At 40.6% G+C, this 21050-nt stretch overlaps 1 protein-coding gene across 2 annotated transcripts in view; it reads left to right on the top strand.

The window, feature by feature from the left end:
• Nucleotides 1-375: 375 nt before the first annotated feature.
• Nucleotides 376-21050, top strand: part of lancl2 (LanC lantibiotic synthetase component C-like 2 (bacterial)) — a 47049-nt gene continuing 26374 nt past the window's right edge. The window contains exons 1-2 of one of the 2 annotated variants that reach the window (XM_028434948.1): nt 376-660; nt 2701-2867. In XM_028434948.1, the coding sequence (XP_028290749.1) occupies nt 513-660; nt 2701-2867 (315 nt within the window). In that variant the 5' untranslated portion in view covers nt 376-512. Of the gene's footprint in view, nt 661-2662; nt 2868-21050 lie in introns of both variants that reach the window. The other variant, XM_028434949.1, reaches the window with a different exon arrangement.

Genomic DNA, 21050 nt, shown 5'->3' with positions numbered 1-21050 from the left:
ACACTCACTCACTCATTCCTTTGTTAATACTGTACACATTTGTTCTTGCTTGTTTAGAGGTTCTGTACAAAATTAATTTGAAAGCAGTTTCTGTCCTTACTTACTGTATTTATCAAAGCTACAAAAACCCTGTTATTTGATGTAAGTCTATTTGGAGTTGTTGATTGGGATTTTTATCACCTCCTGAGTTTAGAATAAATCAAGATAGAATCCATGAATTAAACTCCGCTCAGGGTCTGAAAGTGATGGTTTCCCATCCTCAGTGTTGATTGGATTTTTCCTACACTCAGAGAAACCCACATGATGGAGGGAGTAGAGACGGAGCGAGGATGACAGAGGGAGGGAGGGAGGGAGGGAGGAATTCTATGATTCCTAATCCATGCTGCACACAATCACACACCAACACCATCTGTCACCAATTTCTCTGGGATCATCTGATCTGGGCGGACCGAGGCGCAGGTCCGGGTCGATGGCTCTGCGCTCTTTGGGGACGGACGCTGATGCAGTGACACATGGTGGGTGGCCGCACAAAGCGCGCACACTGCGGCTCTGTGAGTGCGGACAGAGGCGGGATCTGTGGGATGCTCATACCCTGCACCGAGCCTGGACCTGCAGACACCGACCTACCGGGAACGTCCACAGAGGAGAATAAAGGAGGAGGTAAAACCCTCTGACATCACCTGCTTTCTCATCTGTGGCTCTCACTTCACTTTCACAATTTCTGCTGAATAATAAGATATCTGATCTCTTTTTTATTGACATTTAGGCTTTTATGGGCCTGTATGAAAAGCATGGGCCACACGTTGCATTATCTGCAGGTCAAAATATTAATTTCTGTATTTGTTGAAGTTGATTTGTATAAAATTTAACAAGTTTAGAATTGGAAATTTAATTAAACTATCTCAATCTTTGCCTTGCTCTAAATTCAATTTGAATGTCTAGTTTAACCCTCCTATTCTCCTTGAGGTCAATTTGACCCCATTCAATGTTTATCATTCAAAAAATAATTGTTGACTTTTTTTGTTTGTTTCATATTTCATGCCTTTTCCAAACCTAATGGGTACAATTGATTAAGTATAAAATTATGATGATGATATTTATTTTTTCAACGTGCTGAACTTGCAAACATTGGTGTTCCTCTTGGGCATATTTGACCGCAAACTGTAAAATTATCACCACAACCATTAGGGTTCACACTCTTGCGGTCATTAATGTTCATAAATTTGAGAAGATTTTGATGAAAACTCGCATGGTGGCTTAGTGGTAAGCACATCTGCCTCACAACAAGAAGGTCCTGGGTTCAAGCTCAGGGGTGAACACTCAGCTGATTTCTGTGTTCTCCTCATGTTTCTCCTGGTACTCTGGCTTCCCCGCACAATCCAAAAACATGTCTGGAGTCTCTAAATTGCCCATAGGAATGAATGTGAGTATGAGTATGAGAGGTTTTCTGTCTGTGTGCTGCTTTGTGATAGACTGGCACCATGTCCAGGGTGTACCCCTGCCTAACACCCACTGAGAGCTGGAGATAGGCACCAGCAGACCCCCGTGACCCTGAAAACAGGAGATCTAAAATCTGGCAAATTATTCCACGAAAGTTCCCAAAGATCATGAAATTTAAGTGAATATCCTGTAGGATTGGATATATTCACATACATTATTATTTGATGTGTCATTTATACGTAGAAGTGCAAACCAGGGCACATTCATGTTGAATTTGCTCTACTTTGGCCCACTTGAGCTCAGCCTCAAACTGGTCTCTGAACTAAAATCAGTTTGACACCCCTGCGTTCACATAAGGCTTTTAGTTCAGAGTCCAAAAAAGCAAGTGCATTTGTTTTGTGGGAGAGAACCTGAGTATGAGGGGGAAATCTGTGACATGTATCTGTGAGGCTGTCACCCTGTAGCTCAGTGCACAGGTAGGCTTATACACCTGTTCCCCATTATTATGCACATTTAATTCAGGTTTTGATCACTGAAATCAATCTCAGACTCATGTGAAAAAAGTTTAACCAGGTAAGGACATTCCATATTATGACCCAGGCCACATATTTAAGCAGGGACTCAATGTTTGAAAAGGATAAATAGAAAATTCTGTTTATTTTTCACTTGTATTTATTATTACGGTTTTTTATTCATTTTTCTGCAGTTCTCTCTTTTTCAGAAAATGACCATTGCAGTTCATTATATTCCTGTGACTATAATGCCAGTGTTTTTTTCACTAGTACTGGCTATAAAAAAAAAAAAAGCAAATACATCGAACCCTTTCATTGCTGCTCACAATCAAAGTCCCTACTATTACAATTACAACTCAAGTAAATTTTTCTTTGGGGAGAATTTTTGCTTTTTTCTTGCAAAACGCAATTTTATTTACCAAATAAATGATTTAGAATTTTGTGCCACTATTTCAACATGGTTGAAAACCCCTGCTTTAATTTATAACTCAAAACTACAAAGATTTATTAAATCCTTCTTTTATCTGCACTGTCAATTTACTTTTGCTTTTATTTTATATTTTACCGTTTAATTAACACGTGGTGTAAGTAAATCAAAGACAAACAAATGGTTTATGTAACATACGGTGAGATGATATTTGATGTCATTTAGCTCGAAATCAAATTATATTTAAAAAAAAATAATCTTTAACCTTGATTTGCTCACACAGCGCGCTTGATTTGATTTGTCCCCGCTGAGGAACCGTAGAGATGGGAGATCACGTGTCCAAGCGGCTGAAGCTGATTTCCGGTTCTGAGGCGGAGATGGAGGAGCGCTCTTTTCCAAACCCGTACCTGGAATGGGAAGCTGAAGTCCACACGCCCATTTCGGGGGCTGACGACGGGCACGACGAGCCGTTCAACGAGGAGGAACAGGTGAGAGCGCTTCATCATCATATAAAGGTTAAAGTACCCGGATTTGTCAATCCTAGTGATGGTTAGATGAAGCATCATGACGCAGCATAACTCCAGCCTATAGGTTCATTTCTCCACTCTTAATACGCAGTTATGCACACAAAACCACCTACTGGCCAGATGTATAATTACAGGCAGCTCTAACCCAGTGTGTGATTAAGTAATTTTTGTCATTTCAAAGCTCTTGTGTCAGGATGAAGTCACTGAATATGCACGTTTAACTTGGACAATGATGGGGATATATTATTCAGAAATAAGTAGGGGTGTAAATCACCAGCTTCATCACGATACGATGTTGATATGTTTGGATGATGATATGAAGTTTGTCACGATATGATTTCGATTCGATTCACAAGCCTGCGATCGATATGATGTGATATCATATGTCCATCTCACACAATCATTTACATGTATATCAACTCCCAAAAAAACAAACATATAATTTGACCATTTTATTTCTAAGGTATTTCGGGTGTCAGGCATTAAATAAACAATGTAAACACCATTCTGTGTTAGACTTTGAAATGTGAGTGATAAAAAGTATTTAGTGGTTTTATTTAAATTACTACGGTGCGATACGTTTTTATTAATGCAAAAATATGGCCTTAAAAACAGTTGATTTCACTGTAACAAACTGTAACCAGATGGGGAAAAAAGTCACTGGCATGTTATTATTTTAACATAGAGGGTTTTCACTGCGGGTCATCCATCGCATCATCAACCTGGAGGTTGCCATTTTGGAGATAAAGCAGCAAGTCTGCAAACATCATGCAGACAAGAAAATCCCGAATTTAGAGAAGAAATAGTGAACTATTGCAGTGTTTTTGGCTGTACCAATCGGTCAAACAGTGAGACACATTTGTAGTTTTATAGATTGCCAAAAATCATAACAAATCAGGGAGAACAATCTCACAAGTTATCAGAGGAAAGGAGGCGCTTGTGGCTAGCAAAGCTACACCAGGATCTATGAGGTAAAAATCTGGACAACATCCAAATTTGTTCGGGCGATTTCTTGTCGGGTAAGTGAATTGTTATTTGCAGCAGAGTGTCAGACCTGTTGCTGTTAAATAACCCTGGAACTAAATTGTTACTGTGAATGCACATACACGCAGGGCTCGAGACTGCAACCAAAATGGTCGCATATGCGAGTATATTTTTGATGTGTGCCAGTGAAATTTTTATCTGATCGCATCCGTGCGAGTGCGAATGGGTGACATTATTTTGGTCGGAGTGCCTGAACGCTCCGTCACGTCCCACAGAGTGCACATCTCTCTCTCTCACGTGCCGCGCTGCGGGGGAGGAGACGGTGCGCGGTCACGCAACTTGGCTGCGGGTAATGCAACGGTAAATGCACCAAGTATAAACACCAATGTGCTCCTTTGGAGTGCGCGCGGTCCGTATACGGAGCCAGACATAACGAGCCGTTCACTGAGTGCGCGCTCACATTGAGGGCAGCAGTAAAGGAAGAAAGTGCTGAGCTCAGCAATAGAACGTACACGCTCATCAGAATCAGCATGGAGGGACCAGAACTGATGAACTATAATACCAGGCCAGATGTTCAGCTGTGGTTCTCCCAGGGCAGGGGTCTGCAACCTGCGACTCTGGGTCCTAATGTGGCCCTTTGACTCTTATACAATGGTTCCCTATAGCTTTAAAAAAACAATTGAAATTGTTATTTTTTACAGAGGCTATTAATGATTAATGACAAATAAAATCAAGATATAACAATTTGTTTACTTAAAATAAATCACATTGTGCAATGACACAGCACCTTCCTACTTCACCTCCTGCAACATCTACAGACCATCAACTTTCCTGCACCTGTAGCTAACATTACGTTTTAAATCCCTGGTAAAATAACTAAACCAACAAAAACACTATGTGCAGGTTTACGTCATACAAAACTACGATACGCCAGTTAAGTCAATTATTCATCAGCATGAAAAAAAAGGGTGCAACCAAATTCTGTGCTGGTGCGACCAACTATCTTACCTCTCCAAATATTTAACAGCTAAAACAACACTGAGGTTTAATGTAGAATATATATTATTCTTTATTGCCATATATGTAAATGCAAATTGCACTCCTTTTTCTTCTGCCAATCGTGTTGGGAGTCACTGCTTGGAGCCACGGACCCATTGTTCACACACATCAGCTGTCATCAGCTAATGCTACATCAGCCTATGCAGCGAGACCCAGTGTAGTGTAAGGAGGAAACGATGGGGTTGTTTACGGATTTGTGGCTCACAGCGCTAACAACTGACTCGGTTGTGGAATTGGACCGTTTCCAACTTTTAACGCGATGACAGAGAGCGGTAAGTGGAAAGGAGAGAGTCTGGCTGTGTTTGTGTCCTGAAAGGAGGAGCTGCTGCTGCTGGTTCGCAGCAACGTGCACACACTTCTCTTACTCTAAATCACTGCACATTGTTTGATTGCATCATTGCGTCACACGCTACTATTCGGCCTTGCTTTTAACTCACTAAAACAAAGGCCGAATGTGGCTTTTTTTTGCAATATTTGGCCGAATATATTCGGAGGCCGAATATTCTGTGCATCCCTAATTATTTAATTTCCTGATCATACTTTTTCCCGTCTCCTCGCGTTCCTTTTTCTCCTCAACTCCTTGCCTTGCTGAGGCAAAGGGTTGGGGACAGTGACGTGCCGTCAGGGTAGGCAAGGTAGGCAGTGCCTACCCAAGGGTGAATTGATATTTTGATTATTTAATTATAATTATTTATTTTTTTTCTAATTATAAAATATTTATTTTTCCATTTCCAATAGCCGACAGTACCTGTAAGTTTGAAAGTGTCCGCATTTTGTGCGTTTCATAGCCCAAATTACTAAACAGCGCTGTTTCCTGGAACAGCTGCAGTCTTTTTTTTTTTTTTTTTCGCTCCGCTGTAAGGCAGAGGGAGGCCACGCCCCCTCCCAAAGGCACGTCGCTCATCTGCCTCCGTTCTCATTGCGTGAGTTTACGTGTTTGCGCATGCGCAGTCAGGTCCCCAATATGACATCAATTTACGCGTAAAGGCAGCGTAGAGAGCTGCCTTTGCACGTAGCCGCGCTATGCTAAATGCTATACGTAAATTCACAGCACATTAGTGAATAGATGACACGTGACCGCTGCTGCTGCGTTCTTTAACTAGTGGGTGGGTGACAGCACTCGAGATGATAGAGAAACTTTGTTTTGAGGAAAAACGACAGCTTTTGAAAGATGGAGACCAACACCTGAGCTACCAGACCTTCAGCAAAGGTAAGGTCAGAACATGTTTCATACTTTTCACAGTGAATGGAACAAAAGGAAGGATTGGCTTTGTGGTTGCTCCTCACTGAGGCTGTTCTAAGTTGTCATTTTTTCTGTGTTTCCAACACAAAAAACAGATGTGCTGTCGTGTCATGAGATATATCTTGTTGGGAGAGTATGGAGGCTATATTAAATAATTGTTTATGTTTCTTTAAAGGGGACATATCATGCTAAATCCACTTTTTTAGCCCTTAAATGCATTTTGTTGTATATTTAAAGTGCTTAGAAGTACAGAAAAAATCAAATTAGTCTCTTCAGGTGCTCCATAGATATCTTTATATTCTGTTTTGCTCATATTTTTCAATCTGTTTCGATTTTTCTATTCTCTATTACGTTTTTTGAACTATTACATCACAGTATTTGCAGCGGAACTGCCAAATTAGTACATCAACTCCAGGTCCAACACTTCGAGCAATCCGCCATTTTTTATTTCTCGCTTTTATTTTGTAGTCCAAGCTCCAGGATGCCGAAGTTACGAGAGGAGAAGTCAAAATGTTCAGTTGTTGGATGTAGTAACCCACACGCTTCATTACAACGAACAGAGCACTTCGGTAAGCTGTAAATAATGCTAAAAAGTGTGATGATAAGACGACCCTGTCATTGTTTTGTTAGCATTAGCAGTTGAACCGTCTTCATATGTTAGCGCTGTGTGCTCGTTTTAGATCCTTGATGATATGGCCTACGTGATTTAAATTATGTCTAAAGTTTTCATTTGTCATTTCATTTTGCCGTTTTTGTCTTTGAAAAGACTGTATTAAAATGCATTTCGTGACGTTAGCTTGGCGCTAGCATTAGCTCGGTGCTTGTGTTAGCTCACTTGTTAGGGTTCTGCAGGTTCATCATCTTCATCTCGCTCCGCCGGGTCCGACTCTGGCTCGATCATGTAAGGCTGGATGGACAAGTCTTCCGTTGTTGACATTTTGTAAATAGCCTCTAAATAAAAAGTTTATGCGCCGCTACATAGCCGTATCTCTTCTATCAAACTACAAAAATGGCCGAGCAGAGTGGTGTTGAACCGAGTGTCACCTGAAGAGGGGGCGGGGTATGGAGTGTCTCATTTGCATTTAAAGAGACCACACCAAAACGAATTGCTCTCGGAAGCACATCAGAAAAGGGGTAGAAAAGGGGTCTGTGTAGCTATAATAATGAGGAATTCAGACCCAAGCATTGCAGTTCCGCTTTATATAGACCATAGCTGTATGATTTATATGTAAAAAGGAAGGATTTAAAACCATGATATGTCCCCTTTAAAGGTGTTTATGATGTTAATTTTGTTAGATGGCTAAACACTTGTTCATGTGGCTCTTATTGGGTTTTTCCTTTCTTATTATGAATTTTATATTTTGATAAGCGCATTGAGATGACTTTGTTGGAAATTGCTTTATACAAATAAAATTGATTTGAATTAAATTAACACTTGACAGCAGAAACATATGAAATTGTCATTGGTGGTCCTGATTTGCAACGTGCCTACCCAGCCCTAGTGGTCACGGCACGTCACTGGTTGGGGATATGGACTAAAAAATTATCCCGATAATTTCTGGTATTTATCACAATAATGATAAACATCACAATAAATAAAAAACTATAAATAAATAAAACAATTCACAACTTAAAGTGTAAACAAGTCCCTTACAACACAAATACATTTGAATACATCAACACATTAAAAAAGGCTACAATTTCTGCTGACTCAAAGAGTTCATGAGCTGATATTTTATGCAATATATTAGTGCATGCGTATCACTCTATTAGTGTTATTGTACAAAATGAATTTATTTCCTCACTTAAAATGAAATTATTTTCTTAAAAAAAAAAACCACATGAAAAGCACAAATAACTCCATCAGTGTTTTTTTTTACTGCTGCTGAATCTTGTAATTTATCTTATGAGTTGCATAAAGTTAATGCTGATAAATATCTCTGATTTCCTATAACTCGGACAGTGCCGGTCGGAAGTATGCATTCATGTGGGAGCATAAGGGGTATATTTGTGCATAAATGTTTGCTGTTTTTCTTTTTCTTTTCTTTTCTTTTTTTTTTTTTTTTTTTAATGTGTGTTTTTTGGAGTCATGTGTATTTTTGTATCTTTCTGTTGTGTTTTTGTGCATTTTTTGTATAATTATTGTTTTGTTGCCATTGTAGTGTGATTCTGGAGTCATTTTGTGTGTTAATATTTAGTTTTATGTATTTTTAGTATAAATTAGGGCTGGGCGATATATCGAATATACTCGATATATCGCAGCTTGTAGTCTGTGCGGTGTTGAAAATGACCATACCGTTAAACTCGCGGACTTTTTTTTTGATTTTTTTTTTTTTTTTTTTTTTTTTTAAAATATCTTAGTGGCATTATGCACAAAAGGTGCACTTAAATTTAGTGTTGTTTTGAAATGTCATCTTAATGACAACATGCACAAAAGGGCACTATTTGTTTTAAAATATTGTAGTGGCATTATGTACAAAAAGTGCACTTTAATTTTGTGTTTTGAAATGCCATGTGAGTTGCATCCTGCACTAATGTCTTGTTTTGAAATGTCTCTGTGACAATTTTGCACAGAACGTGCACTTTCTGTTGACAATTTTATGTTTGAGCCACTCACTGTTTAATAAATACAGTTATGTCAACTTTGACTTAGTTGTGATATCCCCTTTTTTGCATGAAAGTTTAAAATTGGCATATATTAATGCAGTATGATCAAGAATGTTTTAATGTAGACATATAGAATCATCATACTGGTGTGATTTTGTGCATCAAAGTGTTAATTCAAGGGTAATGCAAAATATCGAGATATATATCGTGTATCGTGACATGGCCTAAAAATATCGCGGTATTTATAAAAGGCCATATCGCCCAGCCCTAGTATAAATATTTAGTTTTATGTATTTTGAGCCTTTTTCAAATTTTTGTTGTATTTTTCTGTAATGTATGTTTTTTGACGTCATCATTATGTGTATTTTTTAATCTTTCTGTTGTCTTTTTGTGCATTTCTTGTATAATTATTGTTTTTTGTTGCCATTGTAGTGTGATTCTGGAGTAATTTTTTTATTTTAGTTTGTTTTTTTGGTGTAGTTTTGTGCATTTCTGTTGTCATTTTAGTGCATTAGTTTAGTGTATTTTGAGTCATTTTCATATTTTTGTTGTATTTTGGTGTATTTTTCTGTAATATATGTTTTTTCTCTCTCACACATGCGCTGCAGAGAAATGTGTAGCTTTCAACACAGCAGCCATTGCCGTCAATCACTTCCGGGTGAGGTCTGTCCGGTCTAAATGGCGTACGGTCAAACTAACGTTGTGAAAGGACATCATCACCAAATAAGAAAAGGGGTTTGTTTTCGGGTGCAAAATAAAACAGCGTGTGCGATTTCCTTGGTTTAATTCTATGGGACATGAACATGATAAATGTTTGTTTTTTACTAACTTTTTTATTTTTTTGTTTGGTGTATTTTTCTGTAATGTATGTTTTTTGGAGTCATTGTGTGTATTTGTGTATCTTTCTGTTGTGTTTTTGTGCATTTTTTGTATAATTATAGTTATTTGTTGCCATTTTAGTGTGATTCTGTTGTCATTTTGTGTATTTTTTGTATGAACATTTAGTTTTGTGTATATTGAGTCATTTTCATATTTTTGTTGTATTTTTTTGTAACGTATGTTTTTTGGAGTCATGTGTTTTTTTATTCTTTCAGTTGTCTTTTAGTGCAATTTTTGTGTTTTATTTTACTCATTTAGTATATTTAAATAAATAAATACCGTGTGTGTGTTCCGTGAAATGTTTGAGACGCTGATAACCAAACTCCATAGACATTGTAGCGCCAATCAGAAAAGTAACAAAACTGCGCAAAACAAAATGTAAAGCTCCAAACTACATGAGTAAGTAAATTAAAGTATTATGTACAATTCGGCTGTCTTTTTTTAAAAGCAAAAATAATTTTTTACCTTTGAACCGAGTGGTCAGGGCTTATCAATCAATCAATCAATCTTTATTTGTATAGCGCCAAATCAACCAATGGTATCTCAAGACACTTTACAGTAGAGCAGTCTTAAGGACGGACTCTTCATTTTATGGATACACACATGCATGTATACGTATATACACATACATATGTATTCCACACCCAACATGAATTCATCATGGCGGCAAGGAAAACCTTCTGTTAAGCAGCAGGAACCTTGTGTGGATCCCATTCCTATGATGAACAGCCATCCACGTTATGCTGTGTTGGGTGTGTGCAGAGGAAAGGGTGGAGACAGAGTTGTTGAGACTCTGTAACTCCACACTGAGGATCCCACGGACCTGCAAGACAAAAGCCAGAAGGAGTACAGGAGCAAACACACAAGGGAAGAAGCAGACATAGAGGGAGTGTTTGAGAGAGGAATGGGACCCTCTCCGGTCCCTCTCTAACCTAAATGACCTCTCTCTTAACGCCCTCTCCAACCTCTCTCCAACCGAGCATGCCAGACCCCCCCCCCCCGGCAGTCTATGCCTATTGCATCTTAATTATGAGCTATGAGCTGGTTCCTAACTAAAAGCTTTACCAAAGAGGAATGTTTTGAGCCTAACCTTAAAGGTAGAGAGGGTGTCTGCCCCCCGAACCGTGGTTTGTAGATGGTTCCAGAGAAGTGGGGCCTGATAACTGAAAGCTCTTCCTCCTATACTACTTTTAGAGATGAATGGAACAACGAGTAGTCCAGCATTTGAGAGCATAGTGTTCTGGGGGGATTGTATGCACTACAAGCTCCTTGAGATAGACTGGTGCCTGTCCATTTAGGGCTTTATAAGTGAGAAGAAGAATCTTGAATTCTATTCTATATTTTATGGGAAGCCAATGCAGAGAGGCTAATACAGGAGTAATGTGATCTCTTCTCCTAGTTTTAGTCAGTACACGTGCTGCAGCATTTTGAACAGCTGAAGTGTCTTAAGCGACTTGCTCGGGCAGCCTGCTAAAAGAGAATTACAATAATCCAGTCTAGAGGTAACAAAAGCATGGACTAGTTTTTCGGCGTCGCCCTGAGACAGGATAGATCTGATTTTAGCAATGTTACGGAGATGAAAGAAGGCAGTTCTTGAAGTTTGTTTTATGTGAGAGTTGAAGGATAAGTCCTGATCAAATAGAACCCCAAGGTTTCTAACAGTTGTGCTTTGTGCAGAGTAATGCCATCTAGGGCAGTTAGGCTAGCATAGGTTTCTCTAAGGTGTTGTGGGCCCAGTACAATGACCTCAGTCTTGTCTGAGTTGAGAAGAAGAAAATTTTGGTCCATCCAGGCCCTAATGTCCTTTAGACAGGCCTCAAGTTTAGATAGCTGATTTGTCTCACCTGGCTTCATTGATACATACAGTTGGGTATCATCAGCATAGCAGTGAACGTTAACAGAGTATTTTCTCATAACATTACCAAGGGGGATCATATAGATACAGAAGAGGATTGGACCTAGCACAGAGCCCTGAGGAACCCCGTAGCTTACTTTAGTGTACACAGAAGACTTATTATTCACGTGTACAAACTGGTACCTATCAGATAGGTAGGACTTAAACCAGTTTAGGGCAGTCCGTGTGATTCCAAGTAATTTCTCTAATCTCTCTAGTAGAATATAGTGATCTATAGTGTCAAAAGCTGCACTAAGATCTAATAAAACCAGCACTGAGAGTCGTCCTTCATCTGAAGCCAGAGTAGATCATTAGTTACTTAACTAAAGCAGTCTCTGTGCTGTGTTGAGCTCTAAAACCTGACTGGAAGTCCTCGAACAGGCTGTTGTTTTGAAGGAAGTCACAGAGCTGAGCTGCCACAACTTTCTCAAGAATCTTTGAAATAAAAGGAAGATTAGATATAGGCCTGTAGTTTGCTAAAGTGCTGGAATCAAGAGTAGGTTTTTTGAGAAGGGGTTTGATTACAGCTACTTTAAAGGACTGTGGCACGTAGCCTATTGATAGGGATATATTTATTGTCTCCAACAAAGATGGGCAGACTAGGGGAATAATTTCTTTAAACAGCTTAGTTGGGATCGGATCTGAAAGGCAGGTCGATGGTTTGGAGGATGAAATAATAGAGTTAAGTTCCTGAAGTCCTATATGTGTGAAACAGTTTAGGTTAGGCCTATTTACATTTAATGGTACAGCAGGCCCAGGTGAAGGCAGGGAGTGGCTAATTTTATCTCTAATCTTATGAATTTTATCGTTAAAAAATGTCATAAAGTCCTCACAGCTGAGGGCTAGAGGAATCATGGGCTCAATAGAGCTCTGACTTTGTGTTAGCCTGGCTACAGTGCTGAAAAGGTACCTCGGATTATTTTTATTTTCTTCAATTAGTGAGGAATAGTATGTAGATCGACTATGTCGTAAGGCTGTCATGTATTTACTATGGCTTTCTTGCCAGAGTATTCGTGACTCCTCTGTTTTATTGGAGCGCCACATTCTCTCTAATTTACGGGTTGTTTGTTGAGTGTGTGAGTTTCAGAGCTAAACCACGGAGCTTTCCTCTGACGTTTAATAGTTTTTTCCCTCAATGGGGCAATTGAGTCCAAGGTGGATTTTAGTAGACCAGCAGAGCTATCGACAAGCAAATCCAGTTGAGAGGGGTTATAATTAATATCATAGTTATTTATTGGATGGTGCACTGAGTTTAAGGCAGCAGGAATGGCCTCTTTAAATTTAGCCACAGCACTATTGGACAGATTTCTACTCGTAACTATTTTATTGCACAGTGCGAGATCCTCTAGGATAATGTTAAAAGATATTAAAAAGTGATCTGATAGCAGAGGATTTTCAGGGTAGACTTTTAGTTCATTAATATCAAGGCCATATGTTAGAACAAGATCAAGAGTATGATTTAAATGATGAGTAGCTTCATTAATAGTTTGAAAAAAGCCAACTGAGTCTATTAGGGTCATAAAGGCTGAGCTCAGGCTATCACTATCTTTGTCAACATGAATATTAAAATCTCCTACTATCAGTATTTTATCAGAACTGAGGACTAAGTTTGATATAAACTCAGAGAATTCTGATAGAAATTCAGAATAAGGGCCTGGAGGACGGTAAATTATCGCAAATAAGACGGGCTGGCAGGTTTTTGATTCGGTATGAGATAAATTTAGAACCAGGCTTTCAAAGGAAGTGTAACTGGCCTTTGGTTTAGGATAGATTAGGAGAGAGGAATGATAAATAGCTGCTACACCACCTCCACGGCCTATGTCTCGTGGCATATGAGTATTTAAATGACTGGGAGGAGTGGCTTCATTTAAACTAACATATTCATCTTGATACAGCCATGTTTCAGTTAAACAGAATAAATCAAAGTTATTTTCTGAGATAAGGTCATTTACTAGTAGAGATTTGGATCTCAGTGATCTAATATTTAATAGAGCACATCTAATGGTTTTATGTTTTGGTGTTTCTAGATTTGAGATTTTAATTTTTTCAGATTTTTATAATTGATAGCTCTTTTATTTGATTTTATGTTAAAATCATTGTGAAATTTGGGTCGGGGGACAGACACCGTCTCTATAAAATAATATTCATCACCATCACAGCAGTTGCCATGGCGATGAACACAGCTATCATAATAGCAATGGGAGGGAAACTGTCCTAAGGCAAGCGCAGAGGGGCGTGGAGGACTCCCCCTCTGTAACATGGTCTCATTCATGAGATGTCATGAACACCACAGCTTCCATGCACGACACCACAGAGAATCTGCAGTTTTCCAGATGCCGTATTGAACGGGTTGGGAAACTTGTCTGCAAAAGACTCACCAGTGGCTGACGGTTTCAAATGATCTATTCAGAGAGCTCCCGTGTCTTGGTCTTAACTATCTTCTTCTCTCTTTCACTCGTGTGTTTACAGTCCGTGTCTGCTTGGCTGTGTGCGGAGTGATTGGCTCTGGCCGCAACGTGACTCTTGCTCGGGTGAGGAGCTGTGCAGTGAAATAGATATAGATGGTGCGCTAGCGCCCCCTCACATTCTGAGGTCAACAGTTGAATAGGTTTCATTTCTGGGCCGTCCAGAAGTGAAATAAAATTAAAATAAACATTTTGAAATGACCAAATTACTCCAAAATAACAGATGCACACACTCGGGGTACATAGAACCCGTTGACCAAGTTTCAGGTCGAACTGGCACCGCGTTGGGGAGATATTTGCTCCACACACACGCGCGCACACAAACGTTCCATGCTTTTTAGTTAGATTAAACCAGATCAAGCTGATGATTTAATCATTCAGTATATTTATGTGTAATAATCTCAATAGTTACATTAGTCTAATGGGACCAGCTTTGTCTGTGAACACGTGAAATATAATTAAAAAATATTGCGTTTCACAAGTTTAGATGGATGAATGGTGACATTAATATTATGCTAACTTTTATTTCACACAACGTGTGACATGTTTAGCTTTTATCCTTCCATACAAGTGTTAAATCTGACCATAAACAAATCAGTGGCTCTCTGTGGCTTTATGACAGTAAGACGTGTTCTTTTTATTTGGCCTATTCCTTATATGGAGTGGTTAGCATTAGCTCTTAGCCCAGTCTGCGTGTCGGTGGGTTAGCTTAGCATAGCGAGCTTTAGTTGAGTTTCCAGTTCAAAATCGTTGCTACAGGCTCATCTCTGTCCTCGTGTTTGTGGAACTTTGGGTGGATCTGACGGAGGAACTTGAACTGGTTGTTGGTGTTGTTGACAACAAACGGGCAGTTTTGTCCCGTGGAACAAGGTTTTTTTGGGCATTCTTGGCTAAATTGAGAGACAAACGGCCCGTGGCCCTCGCTCTTTTCTGACATGGGAATTTATCGTTTATATCGTAATATGACAAGCTGGGAAGTGAAGTGTCCATGTAGGAGGCCTGTCTGGTGTGAGCCCGGCCTGTCCACATAGCGGGCCACCGGAGAGGGTAGATGGCGCAGACGGGCATGCTCGATATTTATTTATTTTATTTATTTATTGGAGGATGTGCCCCTTGAGATGGAACATCTTGTTTTCGAGGGGGTCCCCAGGGACACGCCGGGCAGTACAGCCGGAAACCCACCCTGCGGCACCCCCAAACCACGTCAGCCCCACGGAGCACGGGGCAGGGAGCGACCCCCGCCGAACGCCGGCACCAAGCGGCCCGTCCCACCGCAACAGGGAGGTGCTGCGCAGCAGACACGCCCGCACCAGGACCAACACAAGCCCGCATTGCCCCACGATACAAGACCGTCCACAGGGATGGGTTTTTTATTCCGAGCATAGAATTTTGTAATTGCAGAATCTATTCTTTTGAACTATTGTGTTGTTGGTTTCAGTGGGATCATTGAGAACAGATAGTTTATAATAGGTAAGATTTTCATTTTAACTGAGGCTGTTTTGCCAAGGAGTGAGATGGGCAGATTGTTTCATCTCCGCAGGTCTTCTTTGACTTTATCACACAGCGGATCAAGGTTTAGTTTAATTAATTAATTAATTTAAGTTTGGTGATATACTTAAGCCTAGATATTTAATTGTATTTGTGAGCGAAGGGTATTGTGGGTTTTGGCCTGCAGGATTCCATGATTTTTTGTTAAGAGGAGGATTGATGATTTTAAGCAGTTAATGGAATAATCTGATAGTTTAGAGAAGTTGTTTATTAGATTAAATACTTATTTTAATGAGGATTGGGGTTCTTCCAAATAAAGTAAAATATCATTAGCATAAAGATTCATTTTATGTTCTGAGATGGATGAGTGGATTCCTTTAATAACAGTATTCTGACGTACAGCTGCTGCGAGAGGTTCAACAAATATTGCAAAAAGCAAGGTGTGAGTGGGCAACCTTGTCTGTTCCCCTCTGCAGTGTGAAGCTTTGGGATGTTATTTTGTTTGTGGTTACTGAGGCCTTAGATTTAGTGTACAGGGGGAGATCCATTGTATGAATGGTAAATGGTAAATGGACTTGATTTATATAGCGTTTTATCACCACACTGAAGCAGTCTCAAAGCGCTTTACATATCAGCTCATTCACCCAATCACTCTGACATTCACACACCAGTGGGACAGGACTGCCATGCAAGGTGCGAGTCGACCACTGGGAGCAATTTAGGGTTCAGTGTCTTGCCCAAGGACACTTCGACACATAGTCAGGTACTGGGATCCCAACCTCTCGATCAGAAGACGACCCACTACCACCTGAGCCACGGTTCTCCAAAGCCAAATTTGCCAAGGACAGCAAGGAGGAATGACCGGTTGATTCTATCAAATGCTTTTTCAGCTTCGAGTGACAAGATTATTGTTTTCTTTTTAGAGTTTTGTGCCATGTTGATCAAATTAAAGAGTCTATTCACATTGGGCTCTATTTTCCCATGTGCATAAGTCCAAAAAGCCGTGCAGCAGCGCTATTTTTGGCTGTGTGCTATTTTCCCCCTGTACTTAAGTCATTCGCTGCGTTTCTCCATCCCAGTTACGCACTGTGGGTGGAGCGTCCCTGAAATGTGGGCTTTCCCATTCAAATCTGGCTTTAGGCGCGTTCTCCGGTGTACGTAGGTCCTTTTCCGCTTACGCACTTCTAACCCTGGAATAAGTGCAGCTCCTCCATAAGGTGAAACATTGTACTGCACTAGAAATATGGACTTAATTACATTTGAAGCCACACAGACTCGTGCGTCGCGCAGCTGTGATATCTCAGCTGCTGATGATTTTAATGACACCGGATTCTGAAAGATTGAAAAAAAGAATTTGTTTCTGGCTCGTTTCGTTCTTTTGTAATCAGCTGTTGAATAGAGAAAGTTTCAGGGCAAAAAGCTGAGAAAACAGCCTTTTTCTAAAAAAAAACCCCTGTCAGTTACTTTAAAGCTATTTCTTTTTGCTTTAGTGACAACTAACTCTAACTATTTTGTTATCTGGGTCAGAGTTGAATGGAATTCTTACTGTATCCAACTTTCTCTCCCATCAGTCTGCACGCACGCAACTTCCTCTTACTCCCGGACGTGCAGAGTGTCACTGCGTTCCCCGTTTTTTAAAATGGTTTTATCTCACCATCGCCACACTATCCATGAGTTCCACACATGCTCTGGTCCAGTGTGCGCTGCTGTGCGCTGCTGGGAACGTCAACTCTGTACGTAGTGCCATTTTCTGTCTCATAAAAGCCTTTCCTCCTCTTCCTCTGAGCTCTGCTGAGCATGGATGATCTCTCATCCAAAGGTGCGGTGCTACCTCCTATGTCACCTATTATTTTGCTATCTGGCTCACAGGCTGGGGGTATTTTGAAGATTCACATCCCTATGATTTTCCCTCTGATGACAGGCTTGCCGGTTTCCCAGAGTAAGGATGGTGACACTTCCGGGGAAGTGTCATTTAGGAATGTGCAATATTTTATTGTTTATGATTTATCGTCAAAAACATTCTTACCCTCGATATAAACGATAAATTTCCATGTCGGAAATTAGCGAGGGCCACAGGTCATTTGTCCCTCAATTTAGCCAAGAATGCCCCCCCAAAAAATGTGTTCCACGAGCCAAAACTGCCCCTGTTTGTTGTCAATAACTTATTATTCTCTGGAGCAGAACGTTGTTTATGGAAGCTCTGCACGGTGTGCACCGCCACCGCCCCCCTCACACACCGCCGTCTGTGTGTGTGAGAGGTCTTTGTCACGGCTACCAGAAGCTACTATACATGGACCGCTACTTGGTTAAAACCAGATAACCATCCAACAAAGGGAACCGATTCAAGTTTCTCCGTCAGATCCACCCAAGGTTCCACAAACACGGGGACAGAGATGAAACTGTAGCAACGATTATGAACTGGAAACTCAACTAAAGCTAACTATGCTAAACTAACACACCGACACACAGACTGAGCTGAGTGCTAACGCTAACCACTCCATATAAGGAATAATAGACTAAGTAAAAAGATCACGTCTTACTGTCATAAACCACAGAGAGACATTGACTTGTTTATGGTCAGAATAAAAGCTAAACATGTCACACGTTGTGTGAAATAAATATTAACATAATAACTAATGTCACTATTCATTCATCCCAATTTGTGAAACGCAATATTTTTTAATTATATTTCATCAGCAGTAAAAACACTATTGAAGTTATTTGTGCTTTTAATGTGTTTTTTTTTATAATTTTATTTCAAGTGAGGAAATAAATGAATTACATACAATAACACTAATAGTAATCCACATGCAAAAATATCAGCTCACGAGCTGTTTGAGTCAGCAGTTATTGTAGCCTTTTTAATGTGGTCTAGTGTTGATATACCATATTTTTTGGACTATAAGGCGCACTGGATTATAAGGCGCACTATCAATGAATGGATTTGACGGGTCTATTTTCATACATATGGCGCACCGGACTATACCAGTTTGTTGTTGTTGTTATTAGGGTCCGATGTCCCAGAATGGGACAGAGGAACCTATTGTTTTCACTTTTATTTATTATTATTATGTACCTCCCCACTTTGAACGCTAATTCGACCCCCTAAAATGCCCGAAAGCTCACCGAAAATTGCACGCACCTCACGCCTGGCGGAAAATTCGATAATTTGGTGGCGTGAAAAAAAACGATGGAACCGCACGACCGCCAGGTTTGACCGATATGTACGAAAATCGCCACATGTAGTCTTCGGCCCAGAATGAGCAAAAAGTTACATTGTGACCCCGCCCAAAACCAAACAGGAAGTCAGCCATCTTGGGTCAAAGGTCAAAAATGGCGTTTCGCCCTCGAAACGCATCTGCGCGAACTAGTCTGAGGGGATTCATCCGATTCGCTTAAAACTTGGCAACACCACATAGGACCCATTGAAGATGAAAAGTTATCGAAATAATTTGCGTATCTGTCACGGTTTGGTCGTGGCGCCGCCACAAAAATGCAATGCTAATTTTCGTTAGCACGCAGAAATGTCTAAATCTCCATAACTCTGGCACACAAACTACGATCAGCTTCAAATTTCACACAAAGGACATGTGCCCAAGCTTGGTCATGACTGCTTTGAAACATTTCCCATCATGCATTGTGTTTTCGACCGGTGGCATTTATGGTCATCCACACGGTTAACATCAACAGGACGCTGTTCTAGGAAAAAGCTTATAACTCTAGATTGCAAAGTTCAAACTGCTTCATATTTGATACACATGATGACTGTACAGCCATAAACAAAACTCGAGAACCAATTTACCCATAATGCCTTGCGTTCTCAGAGGGCGCCGCTTCTGTGGTCGTCCAACACGAGCAGCTGTAGCGGACAGACGATATGTCGTGTTGACTTCAAAACACTGTAGGATGAACCTACACAGAGGGTAGCAAATTGCTATGGAAGAAAAAACAGGCTGTGATCAGTGGGAGGGGCCTATAATGACACGGGAGAATCCTTCGCCATCAGCACGCTATAATAGGAAAATGCTTATAATGCTTCAATGCAAAGTTCAAACTGCTTCATATTTGATACACACGATGATTGTCCATCCATAAACAACGCTCGATGACCAAATTACCCATCATGGCCAGTGGGAGGGGCCTATAATGACACACGAAAATCCCTCGCCATAACTACGCCGTTATACGAAAACGCTTATAACTCTAGATTGCAAAGTTCAAACTGCTTCATATTTGATACACACGATCACTGTTCAGAGCTAAACAACAAACGATAACCAATTTACCCACAATGCCTTGCGTTCTCAGAGGGCGCCGCTTCTGTGGTCGTCCTACACGAGCAGCTGTAGCGGACAGACGATATGTCGTGTTGACTTCAAAACACTGTAGGATGAACCTACACAGAGGGGAGCAAATTCCTATTGAAGAAACAATAGACTGTGGTCAGTGGGAGGGGCCTAAAATGTCACTGGAAAATTCTTCGCCATCAACACGCTGTAAGAGGAAAATGCTTATACCGCTCCAATGCAAAGTTCAAACTGCTTCATATTTGATACACACGATGATTGTCCATCCATGAATAACGCTCGATGACCAAATTACTCATCATGGCCAGTGGGAGGGGCCTATAATCACACAGGAAAATCCTTCGCCATAACTACGCCGTTATACAAAAACGCTTACAACTCCAGAATGAAAAGTTCAAAGTGCTTCATATTTGATACACATGATGACCGTACAGCCCCAAACAACAAACGATAACCAAAAACACCCACAATGCCTTGCGCTCTCAGAGGGCGCCGCTTCTTGGGCCGTCCTACGCCAGCAGCTCTAGCGGCAAGACGACATGTCGTGTTGACTTCAAAACACTGTAGGATGAATCTTATTAGATGGAAGCACATTGCTATGGCAAATAGAGCAGGCTGTGAAAAGTGAGAGGGTCCTATCATGACACAGGAAAATCCTTCACCATAACTATGCCGTTATACGAAAACGCTTGCAACTCCAGAATGCAAAGTTCAAAGTGCTTCATATTTGATACACATGATGACCGTACAGCCCCAAACAACAAACGATAACCAAAAACACCCACAATGCCTTGTGCTCTCAGAGGGCGCCGCTTCTTGGGCCGTCCTACGCCAGCAGCTCTAGCGGCAAGACGACATGTCGTGTTGACTTCAAAACACTGTAGGATGAATCTTATTAGAAGGAAGCACATTGCTATGGCAAATAGAGCAGGCTGTTAAAAGTGGGAGGGGCCTATCATGACACAGGAAAATCCTTCGCCATAACTACGCCGTTATACGAAAACGCTTACAACTCCAGAATGCAAAGTTCAAAGTGCTTCATATTTGATACACATGATGACCGTACAGCCCCAAACTACAAACGATAACCAAAAACACCCACAATGCCTTGCGCTTTCAGAGGGCGCCGCTTCTTGGGCCGTCCTACGCCAGCAGCTCTAGCGGCAAGACGACATGTCGCGTTGACTTCAAAACACTGTAGGATGAATCTTATCAGAT

This window comes from Gouania willdenowi, chromosome 20 (genome assembly GCF_900634775.1).
Source record: "Gouania willdenowi chromosome 20, fGouWil2.1, whole genome shotgun sequence".
Classification (NCBI taxonomy): Eukaryota; Metazoa; Chordata; class Actinopteri; order Blenniiformes; family Gobiesocidae; genus Gouania; species Gouania willdenowi.
This window is presented reverse-complemented; position numbering and strand designations above follow the sequence as displayed.